The sequence below is a fragment of the Oncorhynchus nerka genome, linkage group LG2 (assembly GCF_034236695.1).
Source record: "Oncorhynchus nerka isolate Pitt River linkage group LG2, Oner_Uvic_2.0, whole genome shotgun sequence".
NCBI lineage: Eukaryota > Metazoa > Chordata > Actinopteri > Salmoniformes > Salmonidae > Oncorhynchus > Oncorhynchus nerka.
In genome coordinates, this window is record NC_088397.1 from 68537438 (window position 1) to 68553215 (window position 15778).

The 15778-nt window shown below is 42.1% G+C and overlaps 1 protein-coding gene across 5 annotated transcripts in view; it reads right to left on the reverse strand.

The window, feature by feature from the left end:
* The window catches only part of LOC115140382 (inositol 1,4,5-trisphosphate receptor type 1-like), a 207660-nt gene that overhangs the window by 161377 nt on the left and 30505 nt on the right, over nt 1–15778 (reverse strand). For all 5 annotated transcript variants that reach the window (XM_065001818.1, XM_065001816.1, XM_065001812.1 and 2 more), the window contains exons 7-17: nt 14894–14992; nt 14062–14145; nt 13698–13844; nt 13396–13491; nt 13219–13263; nt 11000–11154; nt 5649–5748; nt 5201–5361; nt 4858–4999; nt 4462–4620; nt 1287–1459 (exon numbers count right to left, since the gene is read on the reverse strand). In XM_065001818.1, coding sequence (XP_064857890.1) covers nt 1287–1459; nt 4462–4620; nt 4858–4999; nt 5201–5361; nt 5649–5748; nt 11000–11154; nt 13219–13263; nt 13396–13491; nt 13698–13844; nt 14062–14145; nt 14894–14992 — 1361 coding nt within the window. The remainder of the gene's footprint in view (nt 1–1286; nt 1460–4461; nt 4621–4857; nt 5000–5200; nt 5362–5648; nt 5749–10999; nt 11155–13218; nt 13264–13395; nt 13492–13697; nt 13845–14061; nt 14146–14893; nt 14993–15778) is intronic.

The window sequence follows — 15778 nt, forward strand, 5'->3', positions numbered from 1 at the left end:
TGTTTTGGGTCGCCGGCTGGGATCCGATCCATTGTCTTGTGTGGTAGGCCAAACAGAGGATCCACTTCGGGAAAGTCATATTCCTGGTCGTAATGATGGTGAGTTGATGTTGCTCTTATATCCAATAGTTCCTCCCGACTGTATGTAATAAAACCTAAGATTTCCTGGGGTAACAATGTAAGAAATAACAGGTAAAAAAACAAAATACTGCATAGTTTCCTAGGAACGCGATTCGAGGTGGCCATCTCTGTTGGTGCCAGATGTTAGCCCTTTACACAGCCTGGAGGTGTGTTCGGTCATTTTCCTGTTGAAAAACGAAGGATAGTCCTACTATGGGCAAATCAGATGTGATGGTGTTATGCTGCAGAATGCTGTGGTAGCCATGTTGCTTAAGTGTGCCTTGAATTCCCAAAGACACGGCGGTTGGAACCAAGAATCTCAAATTTGGTCTCATCAGACTAAAGGACCGATTTCCACCGGTCTGATGTCCATTGCTCGTGTTTCCTGACCCAAGCAACTCTCTTCTTATTATTGGTGTCCTCTCGTAGTTGTTGCTTTGCAGCAATTCGAACATGAAGGCCTGATTCACACAGTCTCCTCTGAACAGTTGTTGAGATGTGTCTGTTACTTGAACTCTGTGAAGCATTTATTTGGGCAGCAATTTCTGAGACTGTTAACTCTAATGAACTCTGCAGCAGAGGTAACTCTGTCTTTCTTTCCTGTGGCGGTCCCCATGAGAGTTTCATCATAGCGCTTGATGGTTTTTGTGCCTGCACTTGAACAAAGTTCTTGAAACTTTCCTCATTGACTGATCTTAATGTCTTAAAGTAATGATGAACTGCCGTTTCTCTTTGCTTATTTGAGCTGTTCTTGCTATGATATGGGACTTGGTATTTTACCAAATAGGGTAAAATCTCCTGTAGACTACCACTACCTTGTCACAACACAACTGATTGGCTCAAATGCAATAATAAATAAATAAATTCCACAAAATAACTTTTAACAAGGCACACCTGTTAATTGAATGCATTCCAGGTGACTACCTCATGAAGCTGGTTGAGAGAATGCCAAGAGTGTGTGTGGCTACTTTGAAGAATCTCAAATATAAAATATATTGGATTTGTTTAACACTTTTTGTTTACTACATGATTCCATATGCGTTATTTCATAGTGTTGATGTCTTCACTATTATTCTACAATGTAGAAAATAGTAAAAATAAAGAAAAATCCTTGAATGAATAGGTGTGTCCAAACTATTGACCGGTACTGTACATACACATACACACCTGGGCTCCCGGTTCTTCCTGACGAGGCTGACGAAGGTGTCTATCTCTGCAGCAGTGATGTGCTTCTCCAGCAGCTTGCGGTTGTTGTGGAGCAGGGCTGTGATAGTGTCTTCAGCTAGAACATCATAACCGATCTGCTTCTGCATGAAGCGAAACTGCTTGGCTATGTACTCCTATTGGACAAACACAGCCCCTGATCTTAGTAAAACATTATCCCAACATTGGGATTGTGGTCCTGTGTGGCTCAGTTAGTAAGCGCATGGCACAAGCACCGCTAGGGGTTGAGGGTCAGATTTCTGCTGGGTCCAAACATAGGAAAATCTATGCACTCATTGGATAAAAGTGTCTACTAAATAGCAAATGTTACATTGATGCCATGAGGTCAGATAAAAAATTGTGAATCAGGTCAATCAAATCATGTAAACTCTGTTGAATGGTTAGCCACTTTGATTTAGAGTTTTAATGACAATGTGTTCATAGTGTGATCCAGCTTGCTACTAGTTCACTACGACTATGCGGCAGGTAGCCTAGTGGTTAGGGCGTTGGGCCAGTAACCGAAAGGTTGCTGGATCGAATCCCCGAGCTGACAAGGTAAAAATCTGTCGTTCTGCCCCTGAGCAAGGCAGTTAACCCACTGTTCCCCGAGCGCCGAAGACGTGGATGTTGATTATGGCAGCCCCCCGCACCTCTCTGATTCAGAGGACACATTTCAGTTGAATGCATTCAGTTGTACAACTGACACGATATCCCCCTTTCACATTGTTGTCTCAGTATTCCTGACCTAACTTTCCCACTCATTACTTCAACAATTAATTTAATGTAGAAAGTAAAGTCATTTCTTAGTATTCATTGTAAGATCAAATCTAAGAATCCCCACGTAAATTCCACTGATTACCTTACAATTCTCCCATGGGTAATTTCCCAATTTTCCTGGAATTGTTGAACTGGACTGACCAGTGTAACGTCATTAGACTACAGAGAGAACAACGGTCCCTGCTAATGGAGACAGTATAAGTGCGGCAGTATCAAAGGCCTCCAGCATTCATCTGAGACAGAGAACAGAGCCTTTCCACAGACATCAGGCAGCCTTCCTCCAGCTGAATTCAGCCACCATTCCAAAAAATGACACAGTATGTGAAAGTGGGAGCAGCGAGACATCCTTCTGTGTCTGTCTGAGTGTATATGGACAATGCAAGTTATTTCTCTAGGAGTGCGATCGTGTGTGTGTGTGTCTGAGAGCGGGAGTGTGTGTCTTGCACCCTGGGAGGGAGGGCTGGGGTAGTTGAAAGTTTGATGAAGGCAGAATGTGAGTATAGTTGACACACTGACTGAACAGCACATTCAATTACAGCTGTCTTTGAATGGCATGGTCTTTACATTAAAGGTAGAGTTGGGAGTCATTACAACTCGTTTTTCAACCACTCCACAAATGTCTTGTTAACAAACTATAGTTTGGCAAGTCGGTTAGGACGTTGTGCATGAAACAAATAATTTTTCCAACAATTGTTTGCAGACAGATTATTTCACTTATAATTCACTATATCACAATTCCAGTGGGTCAGGAGTATACATTGGGGCAAAAAAGTATTTAGTCAGCCACCAATTGTGCAAGTTCTCCCACGTAAAAAGACGAGAGAGGCCTGTAACAAAAGTTTATCTCAATACTTTGTTATATACCCTTTGTTGGCAATGACAGAGGTCAAACGTTTTCTGTAAGTCTTCACAAGTTTTTCACACAATGTTGCTGGTATTTTGGCCCATTTCTCCATGCAGATCTCCTCTAGAGCAGTGATGTTTTGGGGCTGTTGCTGGGCAACACGGACTTTCAACTCCCTCCAAAGATTTTCTATGGGGTTGAGATCTGGAGACTGGCTAGGCCACTCCAGGACCTTGAAATGCTTCTTACGAAGCCACTCCTTCATTGCCCATTGTCATGCTGAAAGACCCAGCCATGTTTCATCTTCAATGCCCTTGCTGATGATAGGCTTTGTTACTTTGGTCCCAGCTCTCTGCAGGTCATTCGCTACGTCCCCCCGTGTGGTTCTGGGATTTTTGCTCACCGTTCTTGTGATCATTTTGACCCCACGTGGTGAGATCTTGCGTGGAGCCCCAGATCGAGGGAGATTATCAGTGGTCATGTATGTCTTCCATTTCCTAATAATTGCTCCCACAGTTGATTTCTTCAAACCAAGCTGCTTACCTATTGCAGATTCAGTCTTCCCAGCCTGGTGCAGGTCTACAATTTTGTTTCTGGTGTCCTTTGACAGCTCTTTGGTCTTGGCCATAGTGGAGTTTGGAGTGTGACTGTTTGAGGTGGACAGGTGTCTTTTATACTGATAACAAGTTCAAACAGGTGTCATTAATACAGGTAACGAGTGGAGGACAGAGGAGCCTCTTAAAGCAGGTCTGTGAGAGCCAGAAATCTTGCTTGTTTGTAGGTGACCAAATACTTATTTTCCACCATAATTTGCAAATAAATTCATTCAAAATCCTACAATGTGATTTTCTGGATTTTTTTCCCTCATTTTGTCTGTCATAGTTGAAGTGTACCTATGATGAAAATTACAGGCCTCTCATATTTTTAAGTGGGAGAACTTGCACAATTGGTGGCTGACTAAATACTTTTTTGCCCCACTGTACATACACTAAGTTGACTGTGCCTTTAAACAGCTTGGAAAATTCCAGAAAATAATGTCATGACTTTAGAAACTTCTGATAGTACTACTTTTGGTCATGTAGTGTAGCATAGAATTCCAGTCATTGTGCTAATGCTAGTTTGCATCGGCTCATGAAACTACCTCTAACTTCCTTCATACTGGATGCATAGACATAAAACTGTTATCCATGAGTTGATCTTACTCTTTTGCCAAACTCCCAAAGTATTCCTTTAGTTGCCATCAGACAGTATTTAGGCTAATTGCATAAGTGCTGTGTATAGAAGCCAAATGGTGATGACTCCACCTAGACCTCCAATGAACTAAGGGGAACTTCAATCATATTCCTTAACCTTATCTAGTATCTTCAGATCAGCAAACATTGAAAGGGTTGGGGTTAGGTTAAGGGGCTAGGGATAAGGTTGGGGTAGTGGTTGTTTTGTGACCAGACCAGTCATGTGCCTTGTCTGGCTTTGGAAGGATCAGACCAGTAGGCCTTGACCGTTACCACGTTGCTGTACCTGGTTCTTGCGGTAGTCCTGTTGAGAGTGGCGTAACACGCGGTAACACAGGCGACAGATGTGTCTGAAGGGTGTGTGGCGCTGGTCGGCCAGCTCCTCCAATCGCAGCATGGGCCCATCCCCGCTGTCTGTGAATGGAGCCTGCAGTAACTTGAAGATCTGAACACAAAATTCCATCAGTTGGATGATGTTCCACCAGGTTAAGAAAATGTATTTGTTGAAAAAATGTTTGGTGAAGGATGACAAAGTTCATTATATAGGTTAATAGTAGACAAAGGAGCTTGCTCCAAAATGTATCCACATTGAAAAGGAATCAAGTAACCGTCCTGAGCCTTTATTCACCCCTTCAGTCTGTGGAAGTTCTGGTTGTCCCTTATGAATGATATGGTCCTCTACCTGTTTGAGGATGTTCTGTTCCCTCATGAGTTTCTGTCTCTCTCTGTTGGGCTTGTTGACCATGATCTCCAGAACATCCTGGCCATTGTTGGGGATGTCCACCACAAAGAACACCAGGTCCTCCAGAAGCTTGGTCACCGCCCTGGACGACACACAGGAACAGGAAGTCATACACAGGAAGAGGCACAACCATAAATATCCAGAGTACAGCTAATTTTATTTGAGATTTAGAATCCTTAATGTTGATACCAATAGTTTCAAGGACATTACATTCTGGTAGGGGTTTGGTGCCAACATTGAAGAGGTAAAGAATACAGAGAGCACCAAAATTACTGCTATGTACCTTCTCTCGTTCTGAGTGATGGTGCCCTTCTCCAGTTTGCCTGCGATGGAGGCCAACACTTTACTGGCATCGTTGGCAAAGTCCAGGTCTCTGACTTCGGCGGGCGAAACAGGTACGATGGCAAAAGCCTCTTTGTCTTCTTTCAGTGCAGACGTGCCAATCTTAAAATAACAACAGTGACGCGTGAATTTGGATGGTAAAATAGAATTATTTCTCATAAGTAAACTCACAAATAGAATAGTATTCAATAGTGCACCTGGTCATCAGATAAATTGTCTATCTAAACTATTCTAAGGGTATTATGATATTATTGAGTAACATTTGGGTTGGACTGATTATCTGGGACAGACCAATCATAATGTACAGGAGTTAAAGATTGGGTTAGACAGACTATTGATAAGGTCTCACAAACTGACTAGTCTTAATGGCTGGCTGAGCGGTCACTCACGCGTAGCATGACAGGTTTCTCCTCCTCCTTGTCGATTGGGTGGTTGGTGCTGTGGACCCATGTGTTGGTGCATAGGTGTCTGAGCCTCACGTACGAGTTCCTGAGCGCGCACACACACACACACACACACACACACAGTATTGTGAATCCAGAATGAATAATAAAGTATTTATTGGGCAAGGCACACACTAGAACACACCAAGCAGTGCCATACCAAACAGTGGAATTGAAGTGTGCCTCAGATTAAATACTGAAATACATCTCATCTGATGCATTCCAGTACGGGGAGGGAGATCATAATAATAGTGATTACTGTAATCCAAACACAACATCTTATAGTATCTCACATGTATAAAACTCAACCACACACTTGAGTAGGTACTGTAGCCTATATAGTAAGTAAGGAACAGGGCCAGGGCCTGCAGTAAGTCAGTCTAGAGTAGGGTTGCACATTCTGGGGAATATTTAGAGGTGGAAATTAACGGGAATATATGGGAATTAACGGGAATATACGCAAATTAATATTAATACTATTTAGATGTAGATGTTCTTTTGCACTGGATATATTTACCATGTCATATGGAGACAGAAACAAACTTTTTACATTATCATAAGTAGACATAATTGCAAATGATTAAATCCTTCCAATAGAAAAAAAAAGATTTAGTTACAAATATAACTTTAATTAAATGATTTGACTCTTTACATGGGATGATTTCACTGAACAACAAAAGAAAGGGAATATTGAATGATCCCCACTCATCCATCGTATCTCCCAGAAACCTTTTCAACATACTGTAACATGAAAAACGTTGGTTGTCTTCCTCTCAGGCTTCCATGTCTTCTCCCTGGACCTCCAATGTCCACCTCTTGAACATCAGACTGAGGCCTCATCTTCACTGTCACTTTCCAACCCTGTTGAGGATGGCTTGTTGTCAGGCTCAAAAAGACTCACATTTACCCGGATGGCAACAAACCTTTCAACCCTTGTATCAGTCAGCCTGTTGCATGCTTTGGTGTGTGTGTTCCCAAACAAGGACCAGTTGTGTTCTGAGACGGCTGATGTTGGTGGGATTTGGAGGAGGATGGAGGCAACAGGGGAAAGAGCCTCAGATCCACAAAGTCTCTTCCACCAAGTGGCTAATGAGATATGTTGTCACGACTGCCATATTGCATCTCCATCCCAAAGCCCTTGCTTGGAAGTGTATTTCACCAGACTGCCAAGAACCTTGCCATCATCCAGGCCAAGATGGCAAGACACAGTAGTGATGACACCATAGGCCTTGTTGATCTCTGCACCAGACAGGATGCTCTTGCCAGCATACTTGGGGTCCAACATGGGCTTCTGGCAGAAGTCTTCACGCTTTTTTATGTATTTCAGAACTGCAGTTTCCTCTGCTTGGAACAACAGTGAAGTGGGCAGAGCAGTACGGATTCCTTCTCTTACATCTGCAAGCAGAGTCTGAAAATCAGACAGGATGGCATCGTCTCCCTCAATCCATGCAATGGCTACTGCTATAGGTTTCAGGAGTTTCAGGCTGCTTACCACTCTCTCCCAAAATACTTCATCCAGGAGGATCCTCTTGATGGGGCTGTCGATATTGACAGACTGTGATATGGCCATTTCACGGGAGACTCCTTTCCCTCAAGGAGACTGTCAAACATGATGACAACACAACCCCATCGGGTGTTGCTCGGCAGCTTCAATGTGGTGCCCTTATTCTTCTCACTTTGCTTTGTGAGGTAGATTGCTGCTATAACTTGAGGACCCTTCACATACCTAACTATTTCCTTGGCTCTCTTGTAGCACGCATCCATTGTTTTCAGTGCCATGATGCCCTTGAGGAGCAGATTCAATGCATGAGCAGCACAGCCAATGGGTGTGATGTGAGGGTAGAACTCCTCCACTTGAGACCAAGCAACCTTCATGTTTGCAGCATTGTCTGTCACTAGTGCAGATATCTTCTGTGGTCCAAGGTCATTGATGACTGCCTTCAGCTCATCTGCAATGTAGAGACTGGTCTGTTGTTCCTTCTGTCTGGGCTCTTGTAGAATACTGGTTGAGTGGTGGAGATGATGTAGTTAATTATTCCTTGCCCATGAACATTCGACCACCCTTCAGAGATGATTGCAATACAGTCTGCTTTCTCTATGATTTGCTTGACCTTCACTTGAACTCTGTTGAACTCTGCATCCAGCAAATGAGTAGATAAAGGATGTCTGGTTGAAGGGGTGTATGCTGGGTGAAGAACATTCAGAAATCTCTTCCAATACACATTGCCTGTGAGCGTCAGAGGTGAACCAGTTGCTTACACAGCTGGAGCAAGACATTCATCAGCATTTCTCTGTTCCTCCATTGTGTCAAACAAACTTGGATGAGCTGTTGCTATCGATAAGGTGTCTGATTCATCATTTTCACCTCGAAAAGAAGTAGAGGGACTTTGTCAGAGGTTGCTTGTTGTGAGCGATTGTGAGCGATTCTGCATCGTTGTTGCATTCTTCACATTCTTCACGATTTGGCATAGTATTTTCAAATGTACACAGCTTTTCCTTCTACATTAGCTGCAGTGAAATGTCTCCACACGTCAGATAGTGCCTGTGGAATTTTCCTGTAAAGATGAGAAAAAAATTAGTAAAAAAAAAAAAAAATTCTATGTACAGATAAATAGTTAAGCAGTTAGATTAAACAACTCCTTTGTAAGATAAATGTTTTAAAATGAAACATGTATGGAAACAGGTGAATTAACACTCCTCAGTTAGCAGGCTCAAGCAAGCTAAAACCCACATGGTAGCTAAATCTAACTAGCAGAAATTGTTAAGTTAGAAAGGATTTAAACACACTTTGCTGTAGGCTACTATTTACTAGTTAACAAAAAATCATGTATGTCATATAAAATATATTCACCCCACCCAGTATTGTAATCAAAACTTACCAGAAAGCATGTAGTCCTTGGCTCAGACAGTGTAGTAGTGTGGGCTCAATAGCATCTCATTAGTGTGCAAGATCTTGAGAATCAGCTGAACATGTGATGGAAGAGGGCACTGTGCATGCAGAGGATTGCAATTCCATTGAATTGGGGATAGTTTAACCAAAATATGCCACAAGACCTAGGATTGCCTTCTGTGTATCCCACAAAAAAGGTTCACTGTTATAAGCTAACGTTTTTGATGAATTTAAGCTAAATTCCCTAAATTCCCAGGCTCAACTTTCCACTGAACATTTCTGAACATTTTCTGATCCTTTGCAACCCTAGTCTAGAGTCAGTCTAGTCTGTGGGAATTATCCTTTTGTCCTCCATCACAGTCAACAGATTATATCCTCCCACCCTCACAACCAGCATGCCAGTTACACTGGTTACTGGAAGTAAAAGCTTCCCTACTGTACATTCAGCCATGGAGAAAAAAATGACAGACCCGACTCACACGTACACACTATTACTCACACATGTCCTATGTCAATTTATACTGAAGCCAGCGTGACCATAACCCTGTCCACTTACCCTTTACACTGAAAGTAATAACAGGTGTCTTAACCTGTTGGTACTAGGGGGCAGTATTTTCATTTTTGGAAAAATAAAGTTCCCAAATTAAACGGGATATTTTGTCAGGACAAGATGCTAGAATATGCATATAATTGACAGCTTAGGATAGAAAAACTCTAAAGTTTCCAAAAATGTAAAAAATATTGTCTGTGAGTATAACAGAATTGATGTTACAGGCGAAAGCCTGAGAAAAATCCAATCCGGAAGTGACTCATCTTTTGAAAGCCCTGCGTTCCGATGCGTCCCTATTGAGCTGTGAATGCCCTATCAACCAGATTACGCTTTCTACGTATTCCCCAAGGTGTCTACAGCATTGTGATGTAGTTTTACGCATTTATGTAAAGAAGAATACCCGTAGGCGGCTTCATTGCGCAAGTGGTCACCTGATGCTCCCAGAGAAATTCTTGCGTAAAATACAGGAGGTAGCCATTATTCCAATCGCTTCTACTGAGAAACCAATTGTCCCGGTTGATATATTATCGAATAGATATTTGAAAAACACCTTGAGGATTGATTATAAACAACGTTTGCCATGTTTCTGTCGAAATTATGGAGCTAATTTGGAATATTTTTCGGGGTTGTCGTGACCGCAATTTCCGGTCGATTTCTCAGCCAAACGTGAAGAACAAACGGAGCTATTTCTCCTACAAAAATAATATTTTGGGAAAAAAATGAACTTTGGCTATCTACCTGGGAGTCTCGTGAGTGAAAACATCCGAAGTTCAAAGGTAAACGATTTAATTTGATTGCTTTTCTGATTTTCGTGACAAGGTTGCCTGCTGCTAGCAAGGCATAATGCTATGCTAGGCTATCGATAAACTTACACAAATGCTTATCTAGCTTTGGCTGTAAAGCACATTTTGAAAATCTGAGATGACAGGGTGATTAACAAAAGGCTAAGCTGCGTTCCAATATATTTAACTTGTGATTTTCATGAATAGGAAGATTTTCTAGGAAGATTTATGTCTGTTGCGTTATGCTAATTAGTGTCAGATGATGACAACGGTCCCTTTCACGGGATGGGGTGTCACTAGAGTTAATAGGTGAAATTTTACTTGAATTCAACTAAATGTGGCTGATGACAAACAAATACCACACATATGTAATCTAAAGATTATTAGTGTGTGTATGTGTGTCTCTCCATTTCCAGTGGGAGGAACATGACCGGTTACATTTCATATTGCAACATGTTCTTTAGAATCTGATCTGCGTCAACAGTGGGATACCTACTGTAGTCACTACGTCTTCTGGGGGACTTTCCAGAGATACAGTCATCTTTACAGACATCCAGACTTTATAGCTACTCTATCTCAATAGACATCCACGTATACCAGGGTGGGGCCAATTACGATTTAAGTCAGACAATTCAGGAAGTGATTTAAATTTAAAATAAAAACTAATTGAAAAACTTTGGAAATAATAGTTTCTTCTTTGCAGTTTATTGAGAAGTCATTAAAAATAAAAGCTTTTTATTTTTTCAATTATTGAATTGGAATTTTAGTTTACTTTCTGAATTGACTGACTTCAATTCAAATTGACCCCAACCCTGACATAGCCTGGTCACTCACCACTCTCCCTGCACATGACCAGTTCCATCACACAACAATACAGGATGACATCTAAAGATGCATTTTAAATTGACACATTCTCATGGATGTAATAAAAAGTTACCTTCTAAAAAAATAGCTAATTCCTATAGAAGTATTATGAGTAATGGAGTCTTTTTGCACAATGCAGTGGCCCTAGTCCTATCTGGGTACCAGGGAGTCCCCCCCTCTCACAGTGGTAAGGTCCAGCTCAAAGTCCTACCTGGGTACTAGGGAGTCACCCCCTCTCAGAGTGGTTGGGTCCAGCTCAAAAATGGAGGAGATGTCATTGCCATCAGGGACAGACACCAGGGTGTACATGACTTTCTCCTGGGGGTTCCTGAGGCGGGCGCGGAGGTCCACCTGCTCAGAGTCCAGCTGGAGACACAACATGACAACAAAACAGTGTCTATGGGGTCAAATTGCACTTCCTAAGGCTTCCACTAGATGTCAACAGTCTAGAAACTTGTTTGAGGCTTCTACTGTAAAGGAGGGGCTCATAAGGCCTCTTTGAGTCAGTAGTCTGGCAGAGTGCCACAAACTCGTGACGCTCATTCACTTGAGAGGTAGCTCGCGTTCCATTGCTTTTCTACAGACAAAGGAATTCTGCAGTTGGAACATTATTGAAGATTTATGTTAAAATCATCATAAAGATTGATGCTATACATCGTTTGACATGTTTCTACGGACTGTAACGGAACTTTGGACTTTTCGTCTGGACCTAGTGCTCGCGTCTCATGAAGATAGATTACTTGGCTGAACGCGCTAACAACAAGGAGGAATTTGGACATAAATGATGAACTTTATCGAACAAATCAAACATTTATTGTGGAACTGGGATTCCTGAGAGTGCATTCTGATGAAGATCATCAAAGGTAAGTGAATATTTATAATGCTATTTCTGACTTCTGTTGACTCCAAAACATGGCGGATATTTCTTTGGCTGGTTTGGTCTCTGAGCACCGTACTCAGATTATTGCATGGTTTGCTTTTTCCGTAAAGTTTTTTCAAAATCTGACACAGCGGTTGCATTAAGGAGAAGTCTCTTTAATTCTATGAATAACACTTGTATCTTTTATCAATGAGTATTTCTGTAAATTCATGGGGCTCTCTGCAAAATCACTGGATATTTTGGAAGCAAAACATTATCGAACGTAACGCGCCAATGTAAACTGAGATTGTTATATAAATATGCACTTAATCGAACAAAACATACATGTATTGTGTAACATGATGTCCTATGAGTGTCATCTGATGAAGATCATCAAAGGATAGTGATTAATTTAATCTATATTTCTGCTTTTTGTGACTCTCTTTTGCTGGGAAAATGGCTGTGTGTGTTTTTGTGACTTGGCTCTGACCTAACAATCATATGTTGTGTTTTTGCTGTAAAGCCTTTTTGAAATCAGTCACGATGCGTAGATTAACAAGAAGTTTATCTTTCATTTGGTGTATTGTACTTGTTAACATGTGAAAGTTACATATTTCAAAAAAATATTTTTCAATTTCGCGTGCTGCCTTTTCAGCGGAATGTTGTCGAGGGGTGCTGCTAGCGGAACCCCTAGCCATAAGACGTTTTAAACTGCAGCTGTCATTATAGTTTGGGTCTTCTGCTGTGTTCACATGGTCACTATAGTGAATGATTGTTTAATACTGTATAACCCTTTTCACTCTATGGTGCTGACCAGCAACTACAATATGGTGGATGCATAACCAGAACAGCCAGCTCATTACAACTTGGCTCGGTTTGACTTAATGTGAAAAGGGAACATGTTCATTCTCAGAGTCCTGCTCTGTTAGTTATTCAACCATGTGTTGACTAATGAGAGTAGTATGTGTCAGTGCTATAGAAGTCAGGGTCTTGTAGAGTGAATTGTGTGACTATGAGATCCATTCCTAGTAGTAGACTGCAACCAGCTAGCTAAAGGCAGACCATGCCACATTAGTACCATCACACTTCTCTATGCAGACACTGCCATCTAATGGTGGCATTGGGGAAGTGCTCTTTACTGTGACAGGTTCATGCTGAGATAAACAAGTAAGAAGAGCTACAATAATCACTGTGTCCTGGGACACACCAGTGGGATGTGACTGATTAATTTCACATTGTGTCAACAGACTGGGTTGTGATTGGTTCATTCAATGGTTCACAGGAAAACTCTACGGCAGGTAGCCTAGTGGTTAGAGCGTCGGACCAGTAACCAAAAGGTTACTAGATCGAATCCCTAAACTGACAACGTAACAATCTGTTGTTCTGTCCCTGAACAAAGCAGTTAACCCACTGTTTCTAGGCAGTCATTAAGTCATTAACTGACTTGCCTGTTTAATTAAATAAAACAAATATATTAAAAATCTGGGAACGACTGGTTCAGATGACCCACAGTATTCATCATTCCTCTACATGGTAGGCCATTGCTACCAGAACTGGAGAAGGTGACTCACTGAGGAGCGGAACTCCAGGCGCTCTTCCTCATAGTCAGGGTTCATCTGGAAAACACACAACAGTACACACATACAATGAACATGCTAGGGCTCTCTTCACAATCAGAGGTCTCAATGTGACTTCCTGGCAACAATATATATTTTTTGTGTGCGTGTGATAAAAGCAGTGTTACTGACCTCTGCAGCCAGGTAGTGTCCAGTGGCCAGGTGTTTGAACCTAAACAGACTGTTCCAATAGCCAGCTCCACCTCGACATGGATCATGCTGCACCACCTGGCAAGAGGAGAAACACAGCGATCAGTCACATGTCATCAGTGTACATGCACATATTAGCAACTTGTAAGCCCATATACACATCAAACTAAAACTGAACTTTTAGTCAGAATAAATTTGCAGTTGTGAGGGAGAAGTAAAATTGCCATGATCTGAGGGGCTTTCTCCGCTTCTACAATTTCTATTTCTATGCACTTCCTCCTCACCTCCACCTCCCATAAGGCTTTGCTGCTAGTTGCCGAGGTAGCAGACTGGCGTCCAGTGGTGCGCAGGAAGACATATTGTTTTTTCCGGTGGTCGTCACAGGTGAGGAACTTCTCCTGCTCTGCATGGAACAGGCGCACCACGTCACCCTGCCAACAAACAGACAGGAAGGTTGTTACCACAGAGACTGCTAGGGGAAGTGTCACTGCCTTGGGATATATTTTTAAGCTACCTATAACATTTAACAGCGTTGTCTCTTCAACTGGGATACCAGGTTCGTCGACCCATTATTTTCTGATTCATACTCAAGGCAATGTGAACTGTGAAAATCAGGCCTGATTGGTTGAAATTTGTGATAAAACCAACCCCTTTTAGAATGATCTCCTGATTGTCACCCCATTTCATGAACAGCACGATCTTCCAGCTGGTGTTACAGTTGACCGAGTTCACCTGAAACACCAAGCATACAAAAATAGTTACCAGTTTAATCCCTTAATAGCAACACATGTAACAATCATCAACTGAGGGAATTTGATTATCTGGTCCGATTACCCCGGTGGATGGAGTTTGCACAGGGTGAAAAGTGATTGCATTAGTTTTGGAACCGGGCTGCCTCCCAGCGTGCGCCAGGTGCCCAGTTTAAAGCCCCCGGAGAAGTCGGCTCAAAACAAAAGTGACATAGCCTAGGCTAGATTAAGCATGTGGAGTAATGAATAGCATTCTTAGTTTTCACATGCAAAAGTCTTTGCTCTGCCTTCCCAATGAAAACTAGTCTGAAAATGCAAACATCTATTTTATGGAAAGAGCTGTACGTTTCTGGACGATGCACCATGCTGTCGACAACATGACCGAGCGGCACAGATTACTGTTCCATTTGAGAAGGGCACTCCTCCCTCCCCTTTGCCAGTTCACATCACAAGCCGTAGACTGGTGCACTGCGGCTCAGGTTAATAGAACTCCTTCACTGGTATCCTATAACTATAAAGAGGCACACCATTCTCACAGAATGAGCTGCAGACTAGAGCTAAATGCAAATCCTAGACATAATTGATGCAAATGTGGAGGACCATGGCACAATACTGTAATGTTTGAAATGATAGGAGGGGGCCAGTAACACTACACACTCCTATAAATACTGTACATACAGTATTTGTATAAACCCATAGGAGAGGACTTGGAGACAGCGTGAGGGTCTAACCTCGTTACATCCTGGGTTGTCCACTAGTTGATGGGTGCTGGCATGAAGGGGCTGGCCAGCATTCACAGGGTTCAGGACCACCTTGTCCCCTATCACCACCTGGAATGAAAACACACATTACAATTTAGTATGCATGCATTACACATGTGCACGTCAGCTGCTAGGGGCTATGAAACATGAACAAAACTCATTTGCATGTGTCTGTCTGCAGTCAAATACAGGACAGTATGTGAAGCTCTGAATCTCAAACTCAAATCACTCATCCAGAGGGCCTATTACCTAGACGTAGTACTAGAACAACAGTCATGGCTCCACCTTACGTCACCCTGTCCTGGGGCTCATACTCACCTCAAGATCTTGGCAGGGAGAGCCAGGAGATTTAGGATCATTCAAACAGCTCTAGAGACTTATCCTTAAAGGCGGGGCTGAACTTCATGATTTAAATTCTCCTTATTAGGAAATGCGACAGAACGAGATTTGGGTCTTGGAGACTTGCTTTGATGTGGGTGTCACGGGTGTGTGTGTGTGTGTGTGTGTGTGTGTGTGTGTGTGTGTGTGTGTGTGTGTGTGAAAGTGGGAAGCATTTGTACTTTATCTGTCAAAACTGTACACAGTCACTCCCCCTTTTAGATAACTTGAAAAAGTCTAACCAGGTCTAGCCAAATTGTTTTGCCAATTATATTCAGCTGGCGGGTGTGCGACAGTGGCAAAGTTGGTTTGACTTTGGATAGCCCATAAGTGGAGCTAGTTAGGAACCTTCAATAAATTACAGAATGTAAATGGGACAAAATGTTGATATTCACATGTTTTACTTGTCTCATTAAATGCTTTCAATATTTGTACATGAATTTCTATCATTTACAGTTGTTAAGGTTTTTAAGTCAT